This window comes from Strigops habroptila, chromosome 6 (assembly GCF_004027225.2).
Source record: "Strigops habroptila isolate Jane chromosome 6, bStrHab1.2.pri, whole genome shotgun sequence".
Lineage (NCBI taxonomy): Eukaryota > Metazoa > Chordata > Aves > Psittaciformes > Psittacidae > Strigops > Strigops habroptila.
Genome location: NC_044282.2, coordinates 1,362,536 through 1,380,827, shown reverse-complemented (window position 1 = coordinate 1,380,827; position 18,292 = coordinate 1,362,536). Strand labels below are relative to the sequence as shown.

Here is an 18,292-nt window from a genome sequence, read left to right as displayed (position 1 = left end):
TCTATTGTCATGTGCTTGTGAACAAGACCTCAGGAGACAGCCAAAATAGGACTGAAGAGTAATACAGTCTGCCGTGATGCTAGATTTGTAAGTTACTCTCCCGTCTCAAAATCCAGCCAGTGTACCCAGATGCTCCAAGCTGGTGCCTGAGAAGAGGAGGCTTTGGGGGCTTCCACACTTCTCCGCTCTTAGTAGAGAACAAAAGCTAAGACTCGTTGTTGAAACAATACATTGATACCATCATTTATTAGGTATAATAAGCATAATAAAAAATTTATGATAATTTTTTTCCTGAACAGATCATATTACACAAAGACTTGCAAGCCATTCTATACAAACTGCTTTCTCAACTCTATTTCATTTTCTCCCAATTAGGAAACATCTTCTTAATGTATTTGCAAGTTCTTTTCTAACTATTCCCTGATGCATATACTTTCCTTATTGGTCTGATACATCTCTCGTGTTTATTGAACAAAGTTAGAAGACACTCCATAAAAAAGAATGAAGTCAATTGCTTAAAAAAAAAACCACCACAGGTTAAGTCCGGTGTCTTTATTAATTTTAGCTACCCAGAGCTTTTATTAAAAATGTTTTCTATCCCTCATTCTTTGCAGTAAAGACATGTGGCAGGGCACTTTTTATAGAGTACACATAGTTACAAAATTGCAGGCGTGTTACAAGGCAATAAACCTCTGTAGCTAAGGATCTTGATTAGATTTATTTCTCCTCATAGCAAAATTATCCATTTTTTCACTTAAGAGAAGAAATGGAACATTACAAAGTTAGGGTTAACAAGGCAGAAATTAGAAGAGGCTTGAGTATACTTCATTGCTTGCAATACATCAACGCTTGTGTCATTGTGGAGTATAAGATTCTGAAAGGTGCTTTATGATGTGATTTTCTCTGTGAGCCTTAGTATGAGATGGTAACAGGTACTTCTGCATTTTACAGTAATGTACAACAGTATACCTCTGCTTAAGTCCTTCCTGACCCTTCTACATTGGATAAAAGGGCTGGACCAGTATAGCAGAGCTTTTTAAAGCCATAGATTTTGATACAGCAGTTAAAAGAGGCAGATGCCCATGCAGAAAGCCACACCAGAAGCCTCTTCAAACCAGGTTGCAGGAGCTGCTTGAAATCCCCTCTGCCTCTGCCCACTCTGTGCTGGCCCCATCAATGGCATGCCAGGATTTTCAAGAGTTTACTGAAGGTTCTCTCTTACTTTTACAAATATTTAGAAATAAATACTTACATTCCACATGGATGGGTAAAAGTCAAGATTCTAGCTTTGGTAGGGGGCTTCTCTCATCCTTTTCTTACCCTGTCCCTAAGTCTTAAGTGAATGAATGAGAAATGGAAGCAAAGCTAGGAAGTGCTGGCTGACTAATTTACTACTCTGGCAGTCAGTGGGTAAAGGTACTTGGCTTCTTTAAAAATGTGCAATATCTTCAGGTTAAAGATAATACATACAAAATGGGGTGGTTTGGGGAGTTGTTTTCCCTTAGGAAGATGCTATATATTGTTTTGTTTATTGGCAGTTTAAAAAGCTTTTCTGAATTTAACTGGATATATAAATGCATTTAAGATGCAACAGAATTAACATATACCCCATTCGTGGGAATGAATGAGGAAACACAAGTGTTTTTAATGTTTAAACTTTATCTAACCAACCTCATCAGCTAAGAAGGTCCAAAATAGAGTGGATAATTTTATTGCAGAATTCCAGTATCATTTTTCCACACACATTTGAAAAGTTTCCAGCCTTTTCTACTAACATCCAATGACAATATTCTATAAAATGTAGCTGCTCTGTCAGATACCTCTGGAATACGAATGCGTTTTTCCTGGTGCTTATGGGGAAGAGTAAAAATATGTGGGCTTCACATTACCCAAGATCTGATCTTCATAGTTAGGAAGGCAGCAGAAGAAGAATCCCAAGCATATTTCCATAATGGCAGTGGTCCAGCCAAAGCCATAGGCCCAGCTGAACATATTGATTCCCGTCATTTCAATTTCAGTCGAGAACTTTACTGGATAAATAACCAGGCCCATGATGGAGAATACAGCTGAAGAGACAGGAGAAAACAAAAAATGTGTAAGCTAACACCCATCATGTTGCCTGCCTCCATAACACCTGTAGCTAAACCCACCCATGTTTTGGAGGATTTGAAAATTGATCCACTGCCTGGACAGACTTTGTATTACTTGTCTTAGAGAGCTCAGGTTCACACAGGCAAACACTCAGGCATAGAATCAGCTGAGGGAAATGCCAGTTCTAGTATAGATATATTGCATAAGCTAAAATTGATTTCATATACTGCCTTACCAGCAACAAAAAGCAAGCCTCCAATCCCGCGTATGAAGTTGAATCGAAGTGTGTCAATGGCAAATGCTATGATGGCCAGAGCAAAACAGATGACCAGAAGTATAAAGCCAACCAGGTATGTGGCAGCAGCAGCTCTTCCCCAAGCTGAAATCAGAAGGGAGATAGATACATTAGAAAAGAACAAAAACATCCCTTGCAGTGTTTTTCTCTGGTTTACAGTGAAAGGCTAATTTTAAACAAATGTGAGGTCAACTCCCAAGAAGAAAAGCATGGGAGCTTTCTCTTCTCTCACAGGTGAACATTTTATTTCCACAAGAAACCATTCACTAAGTGCAGAATGCATTAAAAATGCCAGCTTTGACCTCTCATACAGAATGCAATGGGGCTTTTGTGCAAGTTCTTTAGATTTAACAATTAAGAATCGAGATAAAATGCCTGTAAAGGTGTAAGAATGGACACTCCCCTTCAATAACAAATGTCATTACCTCAGAAGATGCCATAAAACCAGCAGCATTTTATATGGACAAGAATTAGACAGTCCCTGAAATTGATTAGTTTTTAACTTTAAAAAAAAGTGTTTCTACAAATGCTTATACTACAATGGCATGCAAAGTTAAAGGTATGGCAATAGCCTATAAATGTCAAAATTCAGTGGTTTCTGCCTTTGCAGCCTTTGTTTAGCTCTGTATCTCAAATGAAGCTAAAGATATGGAGTCTGTTTGGTAGGGAAATTTGACCTCTGCCTTTGATCCAAAGTCAGAACCATTTCATTTTGAAAAGCTTGTTCAGGATATTAATACTTTCATTTTCAAATTGTATAACTATGTTATAACATGTCAGAGCAAAGCATATTGTGTTAGCATAAGAACTGGGAAAAAAAAGATATTTATTCCATGTTTTAAGTCTGGAGGGGCAACTACTGCTCAAAGAAATCAAAGTGTCTCCTCTTTCGAATGTAAAATGCCCGCTTTGACACTTTTAAAACTGTGTATGTAGGTGGAGTAGGCAGTGAAAATCTGCTGGGCATCTACAGAAATCACCCCATGGCCTACACTATGCGTTTGTAGGGTATCAGCCTCTAACCATATGTATACAGCAGTAGTGCTGAAAAATTATCACAGCCTAAACAACCCTGACTATAATTACAACTCAAACGTAGTGAACGCTGTTCAGTAAAAGTTCACTCTGGAGCTGAGCAAGTTAAGATTATTGATAACCAGCAACCTGCCAACATGTTTGCTTCAAGCATGCAAGTAATAAAATGCAAAGTGTCCTATCTTTCCCCCTGGCAAGTGTCAGGTAGGCATGAAAGCCACCACCCAAGTGACACCTTGGTGCTCAACTCTCTAACCTCAGGCCCCACACCACCTCTGCTATCAGGCTAGAAAAATGCAGCAGGACTTTCCAGCTCTACTTTTCTTCCTATCAGCCCATAAAAACCGATTTCCCTCTTTGTTTGCTTTTCACCATCCCCCCTGCTTTGTAACCCTTGCTCCCTTCTAGCTATTCCACTATATTTTCAGGTTTACGTTGTGTCCTTTTTCTTCCTTATGCCAGAAAGTTTCTGCTTTTTAACTGCTTGATTTTTCTTGTAAACAGGCAGCTGTCTGAGAAAACTAAAAGCAACAGCAAAGATTTGCCTACATTTCATTTTCTAGCCTAGTATTTTAGCCCAAACTCTTCTCTCAGGGAGATTACAGGAGACTTAGAGGTAGAGTATGCAATGCAGGTGGGAGGGCAGTACTTCAGGCAGAGTATCAAAGGAAACAGCCAGGAAGAGGAATTTATGGTACTGCCACAGTTCAATTTATCCTGTTGAGGCTGTTCCTGCTCTCAGCCTCTCTGCCACCCCTCTAAATTGGCATAAGAGAAGTTGCTCAGCAGCATTGACCTCACTGCTCTTAGATACAAGATTTACAACTTCTGGCAGATGGCTGAAATGACAAGGACATCTAGAGGTGACAGTTTTTGTTAGGTGTACAACTAGCTGTGGTTAAGTGCAAAACTCATGAGCAACAGGGGGTCGCTCCCCCAGAGCGCACCACGAGACCTGGTGTGCTTCATCTCACCCGCTGCCACCACCACTGCAGTGGGCAGCAGACAGCCTGCCAAGGCTCAGCCTTGCTTTCCAAGAGCAGCTGATGGCAGAGCACCATTGGCCCGGGGTGGGAGCATCGCTCGGGCTGGGGGCTCAGCCATGTGCAGTGGCACCTTGCCCATGCCACCATCTCCCTCCTCCACCGGGCTCGCCCAGGTGTTTTTCCTGAAGTAGAGTTACAAATGTGGTGACTGTATGAAAGCAGATTGTGTGCGCGCCCAGCCCGCCAGGCATTGCCTATATGGCAAGCAGAGACATGCTGTTGCAGGATGCCTACATCTTTAGGAGGCATTGCTTAACCACCTAACTGCCAATTTTGTGGCTCTCACTTCTGCAGAAGAGAAAAAATATTAACTCAATGTTGAAAGAAAACCAATATGCAGCTCTGAATAAGGCAAGAGGATTGCATGGAAGAGTCACTACGGGGTTTTTTGCAGGGATCAGTACCCTGGCTTCATCTGTCCTTTACAAAAAGTAGCAGTTATCAGGAGTCTAAGACAACACTATGCAAACACCTTACCTTTCTGGAGTAAAAGGTAGCAAAAGCTTTGTGTAGCAATAATTGCAACTGTTTCTATATCTGAGATATTTATTTTTCCTTGTGCCAGCCAGAAGCACTACAGTAGCTTAGTGCCTTTACCAACAGAACAAAGACTTACAATTCTGTAAAAATGACAGAATTAGAAGGATTAAACTGATCAGAAAACACTGACACATGAGTGGCTAGTCTGGTCACAAATATTTTCTTGTCTTCCCATGGTGTGTATTTGGTTTGGTTTAGCATAATGCAGAAACATAAATAAATTGTTCTAACTGCAAAGTTCTTTCTTAAAAATGTGAACTCCAAGCCGAACAATCTTCACAGGTACGACACCAACTCCAAGTACACTTGACTCTAGACAGGCCAGGTGAAAGCTGAAAGTCCCCCTCTCATCGGAACAAAAATAGAGACAGAAGAAGAAGCAGGACATCAAAGTGAGTCTGTGAAAATATCCAGCTGTTTCTGAGATCTGTTTTCTCAGCCCCCAGAAATGGCAGTGATGTTTCGGCTGTTTAAGAGTTAAAACGCACTTGTTTGTTTGTTTGTTAGAAATGTGTGTTTATGCAAGAGTGCTCCTGAATACCAGCAGGACCCTGTAACACTTTTGTGCTAGTCCTATTTCTCCCTTTTTCGGCTCCTCTATCAGCTGGGAGTACACCAATGAACACTATGAAAGGGTTTGTTGGAAGATACGTTCCATCCGCTCTTGAAAACTCCTTCTAGCTGGCAATTTTCTGAGCAATTTTGTCTTAAAATAAGGCCTTGCTACCCCAAACAGGCAAAAGGACCTATGTTTTTATGCTTATCTCAAGCAGAGGAAGGGCAGTTGCTTCTATTTACGGTGCTTTGTGTATCAGTCAGCAATGATTTCTGAGAGTCTGACTACTCACAGTGAATGTAGTAATATGAAACTACTGGAAAACGAAAGTAAGGGCCTCCCCGTTGTGTGAGAAGACCACCTGAACTAATTTAGAGACTAAAAAGAACCCACTCATGCCAGTACAGAGCTCACTGTTGCTTATGAGCAAGATAATTAGTTGTGACAGTGTACAATAATGATGCAGCTTTATTGCTTTGCTATTAAAGCTAACTCAGTTTAGAGGCAGCATGACTACCTTTTGTATTGCACCATCTGAACATATTCTGAATATCCTATTGCTGACAGCAGCCAAAGGGAAGCTGATGGACTTCATGAGAGATCCAGGACTAAGAATGCCTCCAGTTTCCTGCCTTCCTGATTTTACTCCCTCACATGTTTTCCAGTTTGCAAAAGTGTAAACACTGTCTGTGCTTCACACATAAGGAAATAAACTCCCTTGCTCAGCAGTAAGTTGAGCCAAAAGTTTGAATCACCATATCTAGTCTTTCCTTAGCCTGCCACAGTAAGTGCTCCAAACGGTGCCTTCAGAAAAAGAGCTGTCACACCTTGGCAATAGCATGTGAAGTCTACTTCCCCAATGACAAATACAACATGTGTTTCTGAGGTATGTGGTTCAAAACATGGGAAAACATTAACAATTATGTTCTCATGTTTTTCTTGATCTCGTAACCCCAAACCACATGAACTGCTAAGCCTCTCTCTCTGGGTGACATTTTCTGAAAGCAACCCCAGAATGTTCAGAAGAACTTCTCCTGGTCTAATCAATAAGGAAATACTTCTCCCAGTGTTTCTCCTGGCTTGAAGTTAAATACATATCTAGCACAATAAACAATAAATGTTTATTGCCAGCTCACAGACACCAACAATTATCAGGTTCTTGCTGACTGATCATTTTAACACAACAGCCACTGCAGTGAATTGTGCAGCAATCTGAGGAAGGATAGCTTAAATTCAAAAGAAACAGGGGGGTGGAGGGGAAGAAAATGTAACAGACTAATATTTTGCTTTGTTTTCCTTCATACCACCAAGGGAAAGAAACACAAACCCTGCAGTTCTAGCTCCAGTCTTGCAAAGCAATTTGTACAAGAGCTGAAATCTGCCAGGGTGGTGATTCATCTCTGTGTGGTACGTAATGAGAATGTTTCTGGGCTGAGTTTGCAGAGCTCAACCTGTTTTCCATCTCTCTGATTAAAGGGAAAGAGCATTATTTTGGAAACAAAACTGAACTCACTTAGGTTTCTCAACCTGATGTTCTTCATCAGGGCGTGGTGAACTCTGCAGAGCACATGCTTCACTTTGAAAAGGAACTGCTTTGGCCAGGTTTTTTCATTTTGGTTTGTTCTCCTCAAGAAAGTTACCACATGAAAATGAGCATGTCTGCAGGAGAACATGTGTTCTCCTTAGCCTGAATCTTCGATGGCCCATCAAACTCATAAACCCACACTTCAATTTATCAGCTGAAGAGTAACAAGCTGTTGGTGCATATGCAAGCCACTGTCGTCCAGGACTCTGGATTCCCCTTGTTATCTGTGCAACACTGAACTGTGCAAAATCCTATCTGCTGGAAATCACAACTCTGAAACATGCCAACTATGGAGAATTTCTGTGCTCTTTTGAAAACAAGTGGACACTGAAATCTTTGCAAGTGTTTGCTGATCACGAGGTGGCATTGAAATACCAGTGTGCATGTGTTTGTATATAGACAGATAAATCAGAAACTATTAAAAGCAGCTTCTTATGAATAAACTGCCTGTGCAGACTGAAACCTATTGACTGAAAAGAATTTCAAAGGAAGGCTATACAAATGAAGAACATCACATGTTAGTCATGGATAATTTATTAACAGAATAAAATGAGGGGAAAAAAACCAAAGGCATGATTGGATGTGTATTATTCTCTGAGCTTCTGTCTTCGTTGCATCTAGATCATTCTTAAAACTGCATTCTCTGAATATCTTTCCCATGGGGAGTCAGTACTGGATGTTTTCCTCTGGGGTTTTTTTTGTTTGTTTGTTTGGGTTTTTTTGTGAGTTTATGTCATATAGAGTGAAATAAATACAAATTTTTTTGTCCCTTTTGACATCTTTTTTGGTAACTCCATTCCTTTTCCCCTGGCATAACTTCTTCAGGATGGATATGAATTTCTCATTTAACAGCAGAGTGTTAGCTCCTAACATGCAGCTGTTTTCATGTGAGCAGGAACCAGCTTTTATCTTGCCACTACTTAAGAGACAACCATGGAAACAGAGAATGACCTATTTAGGTTCACACTAAGATAATGTCATTGCAAAAGTTTCTCAGTGATTAGTAGCGGGTGCCATTTAAATGAGAAAGGATTAGAACTTTAGGACAATTACCCCATAATAAGGATTTCAAATTACAACAGTAAGGAAGGAAAAGAAACTTTATGCATGGGCCATCTATCAATAAAACACAGTATATATTAGCAGAAAGCAGTGTCTTTGCCAAAGTTTAGTGTTACAGTGATAGCTCAGTTTGGCTTGGTGGACTTAAACTTCTTTAAAGCAAAAACCTATTAATTCCCCACCACTGACTTCGCTTACAAAAATATACCAGCAAAGCCTGTATCCAAGGCTTTATGTACTTCTGCAAACCTCTTCCCTCACTGAGGTAAGCAACTCAAAAGCTATCCCAACTTAAATTTGAGGGGAGGAGCAGTTACATTTTAAGGGAGTGGTTCAAATGCATCTCATCATAAACCCAGGCATGTACAAGCTTGACTTAGAAGCTGGCTTGTGCAAATCTTGTATTAATGAGGGCTGCTCCCTGATGCTTACTTAGCACTAGGGAAGCAGAAGTGGCAGAGGACACAGAGCCATCATCAAAGGGAACACCAAGGGAGTAAGTTAGCTATTAAAAATAATGTGCACACAGTGCCTCAAAATTAAAGGTTTGCTCAAGAGAGTAGTCAGGGAGTACCCCTATCTCACATTATCTTCAGAAGCAGTTGCACATATTGAGAACACCTTGAGATTAAAGCTTGATCTTACACACTTTAATGCTATAACATTTTTTTCCTCCTACTTTTTCCTATTTATTTTAAATTAAAGCAGGATTATTTACACTTGGATGTGTGTATGGGGATTAGGAGAGTCAGGTAAATAAAACAGGTAAGGTATTGATTAATCAGTAGATATGCATAAGCTCAGTTAATCAGAGTAGCAAGATGTACGTGCTCCCTAACTACTCCTGAATTAAAGGTGGTTTTAAATATTTCATGCAAATTAAACAGAATCAATTTCCATGATAATACAGGCTATGAACTAGGACTTTTATTTGAAAGAGCAGAGTGGAACCTTTCAAAAAAAAATCTTTTTAAGTTTTATATTCCCAGGACCATTTGAGGATGAAGAATACTGAATTTACATCTCATTTCTACATGCACTATGTATTGTTCTCACTCTTGATCCACAGTTTACATCTGTGAGCAAACTTTGTTCTGAAACCTTGTGAAAGTTGCCTTTTCTGATAGAGAGCAGCTGTGAATCTGGATCTAATTTTCTGTTAGAAGCAAAATTGTACAATTTGCAAAAGAAAAACCCCAACATACAAGCAGAAATGGTACTTTGTGATCATAAAATACATCATAAGCTATATTTATTCTTCTTGTGAATGAAATAGCTTTTACAATGCATCCTGAAAGTCTTCATCACTTGCTGTTTATTGCTGATGGGGTTGTTAATGAACTGCACAGAGACTTCTAAATTTGGTGGCTGATTTGGGCACGGTGTGCATATTAAACATAATAGGTGACATTAGATGTATTCCATTGCAGATTAGTACTTCAGCAGGGCTGTGTGTGATCTGAGGTGTTGTTTAGCACCAGGTAGAAAGAAGCCATAAACCTCTGGGATATAAGCTTCTATCCCCACAATCCAAACCACCTGGAGTTCCTGGGAATTTTTGACTGGTGAGATTTTGTAATGGTACTTGACAAAGAAACATGGCATTGCAATACTCACTGACTCACGATGTTAAAGGTTGCTCAGAACAATGCAAACTGTCAGTGAGAACTATTATAAAAATGGGGGAAAAAACTGTTTTGAGGGTTTTGTTTGTTTTCCTGTGTGACTCCTTTCCTCCTGAAGTAACCTGACTGTTTAGCCCTACAGTGGAATTTAAAATCCATCTTGCAGCCCTTATCACTGTTCAGACTACGGATTGGTTATTATAGCCCTGCTGTATCAGATTACCTCAATAAACTAGAGGAAGAGATGAGGTGAAGAGAAATGAGAGTTTAGCCACAAGTTTCCACACATTTTCAGCACAGACACCACCTCTGTGCATGAGTGAATGGTATCCTCTTAAGGACTTAAGGTCCTGACAACGCAAAGCATGGAGGATCTTCACGAAGTACTTAGAACCGGCAGTTCATATCTCCTGATGGAGAGATGAGAACCCTCCACACGATTGCTATTTTTCCACCCAATTTAACTGCAATTATTAAAGGAAGGTTTGATAATAAACAGTGGGATGCCATCTGCAATTGCTCTCTATAGAGTTAATTGGTGAAGAGCATAACTATTATTTAGAAGAGTCTGATTAAATGAAACTGCCACTAAATATATAAAAGGACAAACCCTAAAATTACAAGGGAAAGCATGTTAGCAATTGCAGATGACGAATGAAAATTGCCATGGTAATTCAGTGCTCTGGGCTTGATTCTCTTCTCTTACACCTCTTTAGTAACAACAGAGTGCCTCCTACAAGCTGGGGAAAAAATCAAATTTGTTGTTTCTTTCTTGCATCAGAGTTCCTTAAACATACTGTTGTGATATTCTCATTACTATATACATTTAATTGAGCTTGTACTTTCTAGAATTCAAAGTTGAATATTCTACTTTGTGAAGTAACTAATTTTGTCTAATTTCTCACTGGTTAGTCCCAGGTAACGTTACACTTTTAGGAGACTGATGACTTACTTAGGAAATTATGTGCTTCTCTATACACTGTCATTAAAACTGCAGGCAACCACCATATAAAAATATAACTGTTTCATGCTATGATGCAGCAGGAACACCAATAAGCTTTCGTTTTCAGTTCACCCTGTGTCAAAGGAGTCAAGGATTGCCCTGTAATCCAGGCAATGCACAGATATGGGCTCTGTCCTGGGCTCTCTCACATGGTTCCTTGGCATGGTCAGAACCATCCCCAGCCTTTGTTTCCCAGCTGCAAGGACACTTTCTCAAATCTACTTGAATTTTAGCAAATTCTGAAAGCTTTTAGGTGTAAAACCTTGGCAATAAAGGCCCCATGACTTGAGTGGGTCCCTGCTTTAAAATCACAGTTACTTGTTTGCTTCATTTCTGTTCCTACACACAAAAACCCTCAGATGCCCAGGAGCCACCAGGACACCCTGCTTCTCCTCCCAGGCCCTGCTGAGAGGGGCTGTCTTCCAGCCCGTCCCTCTGGAAACATCCCCATGTTACTCTGCTCACAGCACTTGCTTTCACTTGAGCCAAGTGAGGGTTTCCCCACACCTGAGATTAGTGCTGGCTGTCAGATGTCATGGGAACGTGAGGGAAGGCAAAGCAGTTTTACATAGGCAGGGTGGCAATGGGGAAACTTGGTGTCTGGTCTGTCCTGTAGCCCAGGTGTGATGAGTCACTGGTCTGCTGGAGAAGTTAGACTTCCAGAGGCAGAGCTGTGGGACCAGCACTGCAAGGCCAATGGTAGGGGTGAGTACCAAGAGAAGTCCTCTGCTGCTTGGAAACTGGTCCTGGACCACACTGTGTACCTCCCTGTTGTAGCATTAGTTGGGGATTTTTAGAAAGTGATTTCTATTTTGTTATTCCTACATAATAATAAATAGTGCTTTATCATAGCAAAAGATTCCCCGGACCCAAAAGCCTGATATAGACAAACAGGGAAGAAAATCTAGTCATCAGTGGAGTTCTTAGGAGGCTAAAGCAGGATATTTCTTTCCCCAAGAAGTTATCACCTTTTGCAGCATTCCCTTCTTTCACTTACCCTGTAGACATACTCATATTTGAGTATGCTCAAATATTTGCCATATTCAAAGTAATTTTGTGCATTATAATCACACTATACTAGCCATTCTATCTTGTAGTATTGCATTAATATTCATAGACCAAAATAAAACTGGAATGAGCTAGAACATAGTTACCCATTATTTGCCTGGAAGACAAGATGCAGGAAGGTGTCCTTTCTAGATGGCAAAATCATTCATCCCTCCACTAATCTCCACAGCTATTAAACCCTCCATACATCCTAGGAAAAGGCTGAAATTGCGTACTAGGATGTGAAAATAACTGAAGATCTGAATTCCATTTGTCATGTGGAAATGCCTTTTGCTGATTTTATCACCAAGATCTCTGCACCACACAAATATGCTGGCCACTTCAACGTAAATTTAAAGCTTTAAGATTGCACTTCTTTTGATGGCAGCATCTGCACATGGAAGAGCTGTAGGGCCAGGTGGAATATAAGATGGAACAAGTATACCCACAAGTTTTTCATCCGACTGTGAATCATATTGAGACTAATAAAATAAAATCAGTTATTTTCCTCCAACCAAACCCACACATGTTTAAACATCTTCAAAACCTGCAGTGGAATAAATTACACACTGAAAAAGTGTCTCAAGTCTGCAAGACACACCTTGTTCAAGAGAAGTTATATAGCCAAATATCGAGAAAAACAGAGGAGTACTGGAAGTACTGTGCCAGATTCATGAAGGGATTTAACCTCTGTGGTTTTTTTGCAAGCTCAGCCATGTTCCAGACACAGATTCCATACTCTGCTCATTATTTATCAAAAAAGTATTTGTCTTTCTAAAGGCTCAAGCATGTTTTAAGCTTGAGATCTCTATTTAATCCCAAGTGCCAGAACATTGCAGAGCTACTGTTTGAATGTCTCAGTCCCTCAACCTAAACTCTATGCATTTCGAATAAGTGCCCTAATGCGGTAGATATTTTTCCTAGAAAGTTCTGTTTATTTGAGCTAAATATGCTTGAAAAGCAAAAGACTTGTGCTAAAGTCTACATGAGTATCATATGATTAAAGCAGAAGATCTGAAACCTTGGAGAAGATCCACTCCAATGAAACACTCAGCCTTCTTCCCTTCCAATTTGACTGACCCCAATGATGTTGGGTTTTTGTCTTCTGTCTGTGCATATACCTATATTAAGCCAAACAGCAGAGATTCAAGGGGAATTACAAACACTGCATGTGGAGAATTTGATTTGAATTTGCACATTATATTGAACAACTTGCAAGTACATTACAATTATAGCTAATTTTGATAGGATGAAGAAGTCAGTAGTGGATTAAAATAGCTGCACTGTCCAAGCCATGATAAGAATATTTGCTGGAAGCTGCTGGGGTACACATGGTTATTACTTACATCAGTGAAACCATCCCTGCAGAAAGACTGAATTTCAGAACCTGCCGACCCTGTGGCACATTAGGCAGTGAAGCTGAGAGTAAAGCTCAGAGGAAACAACATGGGAACTGTGGAATAGAGGAGGGGAAGAGAGTGTTCATCTCGGGAAACATGTAAAACACTTCTTTCTGTTTACATCATGGCTTTTGTCTTGTGCTCAGGAAGGCGTGTAATTACACTCTGTTTATGCAGCAGTGTGTTTAGTTTGGCACGAGACAAAGTTAAGCATCCCACAGAACATGACGCTGAATGCTTGTTTCGTATGACCTCTCTGGAGTACTGTGGATAAATGTAATCCCAGAATCATTAAAACCCCATGTTCCAGCACTGAGGCAGGTAGAATCAGGCTCAGCACAAGACCTGGGTGCTCACAAGTGAGATGCTGTTTCATGACCTGGTCTTTTGGGTGAAATCCAAGACTAGCACCAGGCACCTGCACCCTGCATGAGGAAAGGCAGGAGTCCCAGAAGGAAAATCCCAACCCCACACCAACTGAGTAGGAAAGCACGGAATGAAAAATGTAGGACAGGATTGGATCTGAACACATTCCACCTCTGGAGAGAAGGTGTCTGAAAGAAGGGGCTGGAAAGGATCAGGACAGTGACATGAGCTTGCATCCTTAACAGTCAGGTCTACAGCCCTCTTATGGGTCATGGTAATCCACCCCTGCAATGGCCAAGATCTACATTGTAATGGCATAATCTTGCATAGGCAGAAGCCTGGCAGCATAATCCCCTGTCACTCAGCCTATGTACACATTTTTTACATATAGGCTTTACATATTCTCCCACTGGCTAAATGACTCCATTGTCCCAGACATATCTTCCTTTTCCACCTGGAAATTTTATCGAGGAGGATTTTAAGGATTTGCTCGAAGTAAGGTAATGAGGTTGAAGAGGTCAAATGATAGCTGCATGCTCACTGAGAGCACAGTGCAGCCATGCAGCACATGAACAGCATTTCTAATGCTTCCAGAAGCATCAGCTGACTCTCCAATGACAGGCTGGAGAATATTCTGCATGCGTGTACTAAGTCCAACATTTCTGTGTTAGAAGTGCTGGACTTATTGTGGATGTGATCCAGGGTAACCACAGACATTGAGCGATAGTCTCATCAGGATGACCTCCCTGGTTTGTCTGTAGATGCTGTTCAGTGAGGAACTGCTTACAACTGCTGAGTTTAAGCATGTCAGAGTGAGGCAGGGTAAGGAAAGAAGTAAAATGCTAAACAATTGTGTAGGACTTGAAAGCAAGTTGAAACTTTTCTTCTATTATCAAAAGAAGCAAGGTAAAACTTAGTATTTTCTGTCCAACTAGAGCTGGCATTCATGACACAGGCAGGGCCTAACCTGGGGATCAAGACAAGGGCTCACTTTTCATGGAAACTCAGGATTGAGAAGGTCTTTGCTAAGCATCATAGTCTCTGTCCTGCTCTCCAGTGCCATGTACCAAAGGCCGATTTGCTGGCTTGATCCATGCCCGTTCATATAGCTGATGCAGGAGCTCTGAGAGCAGGACTGGGCATGATGCTTAATGGAGATGGTCTTGTCCTGGAGCCCTACACTCACAGAGGCCTGCTACAGTTAACTTGTTACAGCTGAATTTTGTGCACGCAAGATGGAGTTTCACCAAACAAACTTTCACGGACAATTTTCAAAAGCTGTAATAAATGATCCCTGAGATTGTACTTTTATACTAATTTTCAACAAGAGCAGTGAGATTCTGAGCCTTAGAGAAAATGTTCTTCCTTTTAACTTGAATTAGCATAAATTGTAAGAACATTTGAACTTTCCTCCTGGTTCAGGCTAACAGCCTGGCACTCACATTAACTTGTTTCAGACCATGGCCAATAACTTATCTATAGCAAAAGAGGTAAAAAAAAAGAAAACAGGCATATCCAGAGCGATCCTTCTTTTGGCCTATTCTCCCAGATTCAGTGGTCTACATCTTTTCAAGCTGAAGATTGCACCTGGGTGAACATGTTTAATAGCATACTTAACCAAAACTCAGTGCAAACAAGAAATCCTTTCATCTTTCAAAACTTTCTTTCATAATCACAAGGCCACTCTTTCACATGACCCACCTACCGGAGCAGTTTCAGGGCAGCATTCTGCAGCCTGACACTCCCTGGTAATATCTTCCTACCATCTCACATTTTTAACTCCCCATTTCTTGCTGGCATTCAGGTCTGGCTTATCACACTAATGCCAGGCTTACGCACAAAACTTGCTGTTTGGACATTTGACCAGCAGCAGTAGTTAAGTTTTGGAAAGCAGTGATTAGTGAGAAGAAGTTACTAGCTTCTAGGAGAGGAAGAAAACCTTAAGTTCTCTTATATTTTCTGCACTGGTATATTACCACATGTGGGCTTTTGTGCAATGCATTTAAAGCAACCAGGTTTATTTCTGCACAGGCCTTTCTCTTCTTCATTCTGTTAGTCAAAAGCCTTGAGGCATTTTAGTGACAGTCCGCATTGCCCATAACTTCACATATAGATGCCAGACATTAGGTGACACAATTAGGAGAGCTGAGGGAAGGTGAGCTTGGAGATGTATCCCACTGCTCCAGAGACTGCTCCCCACCACCCTCGCACGTGCTTACCGTAACCCATGAGGGACTCGCAGGACCATTCCCCACCCTGCTCAGGTCTCCTGCAGCTCTCCCATAACGACGCTTGGTGCACATAGGGCAAGGTCTGCGACTCCAGCCAGCCCCTGCCCGCCAGCGCAATGATACCGAAGATGACGCCTATGCCCAGGAGCAGGGGTAGGATCCATCTGCACCGCGTGTAGTCGAGGCCGTACTTCACCATCTTTCAGGGCAAGGGACACTGGTGGGATGAGGGCAGCAGTCTCTGCCACGGACTCAGCGGCGCAAAGCAATGGATGTCTCTGCAAAGCTCCTGGAAAGTGAGCACTGGTACCTATGAGCGCCAGTGCAGATGCTTGAGAAAAGCTTTTTAATCAGGAGAGGCACGGCAGGCAGGCAGGCAGGGAGGGAGGGACGGAGGGAGGAAGGGAGCTCCACCTAAATTCAGATGAGTAAGAGCTGCCGCTGAGCAATAACCAGTTGAGCTGGGGAGCAGCTTCCAGGCTGGCTTTATGTGGGATCCTCTCTGCTCTGCTGACTTGGTAACAAATCAGGTGCTGTTTACCCTCAGCGCTTAACGCTTTCCTTCCTGCCACTTCCCACCAGCAGGAGCATCTCAAAGCTGTGCTTCTGTGCAAGAAGATGTTTACATCTTTCTATCTCCTAAAGGATTTGCATTATGGCAGGTGAAAACAGAAGACAAAACAGGCAACTATTTGCATTAGAGGGTGGTTGCTTCTGAAACTTGCCACCTGGAGGCTGAAAGCTGCCTTTCTTGGACCCCATTTAAAGATAAAATGATACCTTATTTTTTTGCAATTAAGTAAAATCCCCCAACTGCTAGAAAGCCGAGACAATAAAGAATATGTGACTGGCCTCCCTCTCCCTTGCTGGACATAGCTTCAGGGAGGGGGAAATAACAAAGTTTATCATTAAAAACACAGTATGGTCTGTGTACAGCCTTCATGGGAGAACAAAAACTGAGCTTTGATTTGACTGTGCCTTATAAACACTCCCTGCGCATGGCTCTGGCTGTACATGCACTGCCTGTGGCCTGTCAGAGCCTGCCTGCAGCATGCTATGGAAGCAATGCAGAGATGAGCCATCACCTTGCCATGCCCCAGGAGTCCACCCTGCTGAGCACAGGGCAGAGTTTTCTGTCTGTCAGCTCAGAAGCAATATAGCCATGTTCATAGCACTCTTCCTTTGAACTACCACGTGCTACCACCTAGTATTTTTGTAGAGCCCAGGCACATTTACATCTGGAAACAGCTGCACCCTTTGCAGATCAAAGCTGGTTTCTGTGAAGCATGGTTAAGCACAGAGGATGTAAAGCATCTTTTGCTCCCATAGTGGATTTTGTCAGGCGGTGCTGTATCTAAGTACCAACCTCACTTACTCACAGAGATTTGCAACTACATTGCAGCTTTCACAGTGAAATGTGACATCGGTACTGGACTGCAAACTTCACAGCATTTTGCTGAATTAATATTCATAAATCAATAATAGCCTAAATAAAAGAAATTAATCATTTACATTGAAATTTACTCTCCCCACTGTAGAGGGGAGTGGCTGAAGAGGCATCGAACTTGCACAGACCCAAAGTGGAACATCCATACTAATGAGTTGCAGTGCCGTGGAGAGGTAGTAGCTCTGTCACAAAAGCAATTTGAACGGGTTAATGCAACACAGTGCCTTATCTCTAATCAGAGATAACTTATTAGCCTAGTGGTAGATTAGCAGTGGTGTGGCTGCTTTGACTCTCATTCTTTAGCTGGTGCAATTCTGGCTAGCTGAAGCATCCTGCCAGCAGCTCCCCCATAGTACAGACACAGCCAAATATGCCTGTGGTTGTGAGAGGCCCATCAGGGGCATTCAACAAGTCTCTGTAAGACCAGGAGACATTTTTACGGGTTTGGCCGTTGAATCTGAATTTCACTGAAAGTGAAAGCTGACTATGAAGACACCTCAGCTGCTGGTTTGGGTTGGAAATAAGGGACAACCTAAGTATTTTTTGTAAAGTTCCCTAAAGTGAACCACCACTTCCTTAAAATGCTATGTATGTTTCCTTGTAGTTCACATTGGTGCTATTCACAAATTCAGTTATTGTTAACTTAAACACAATGTTTAAAATCCCAATTACCAGGGCCACGTATTGCATGTATTGCAGTGATCATGATATTTTAAAATATTTACTTTAAATAAATGTTTCACTCCTAGTGCAATATGCTGGTACCTGCAAGCTGTCCAAGTCTGTTTACACATGTTCTTTCTGTTGCCACAGCTGAGGTAGAAATGGACACAATAAACTTCAAAAGATCCAGAGGATATGGATTTGGATATTAAATAGAAGCTCAGCCATTTTTTCTTTTCTCAGAGAAAATAACCAAATCAAGTTAAAACACTTTTGTAGCTGAAATCCAGTATGAAGTCA

The 18,292-nt window shown here is 41.4% G+C and overlaps 1 protein-coding gene across 1 annotated transcript; it reads right to left on the bottom strand.

Annotated features, from left to right (window-relative positions):
* Positions 1–224: 224 nt before the first annotated feature.
* Positions 225–16,394, bottom strand: LOC115609575 (p53 apoptosis effector related to PMP-22-like). Its single transcript, XM_030489964.1, has 3 exons — positions 15,871–16,394; positions 2,327–2,470; positions 225–2,066 (listed from the first exon to the last, which is right to left on the bottom strand). The coding sequence occupies exons 1-3, from the start codon at positions 16,079–16,081 to the stop codon at positions 1,852–1,854; spliced, it is 570 nt and encodes a 189-aa protein (XP_030345824.1). The 5' UTR covers positions 16,082–16,394; the 3' UTR covers positions 225–1,851.
* Positions 16,395–18,292: the final 1,898 nt, after the last annotated feature.

Excerpts from the sequence above, each read along its gene's own strand:
- LOC115609575 (XM_030489964.1), bottom strand. The coding sequence starts at position 16,081 with ATGGTGAAGTACGGCCTCGACTACACGCGGTGCAGATGGATCCTACCC. Across the intron at positions 2,471-15,870 it reads CGAGTCCCTCATGGGTTACG|CTTGGGGAAGAGCTGCTGCT; the intron begins GTAAGCACGTGC and ends TTCTGATTTCAG. Across the intron at positions 2,067-2,326 it reads AGGCTTGCTTTTTGTTGCTG|CTGTATTCTCCATCATGGGC; the intron begins GTAAGGCAGTAT and ends CTGTCTCTTCAG.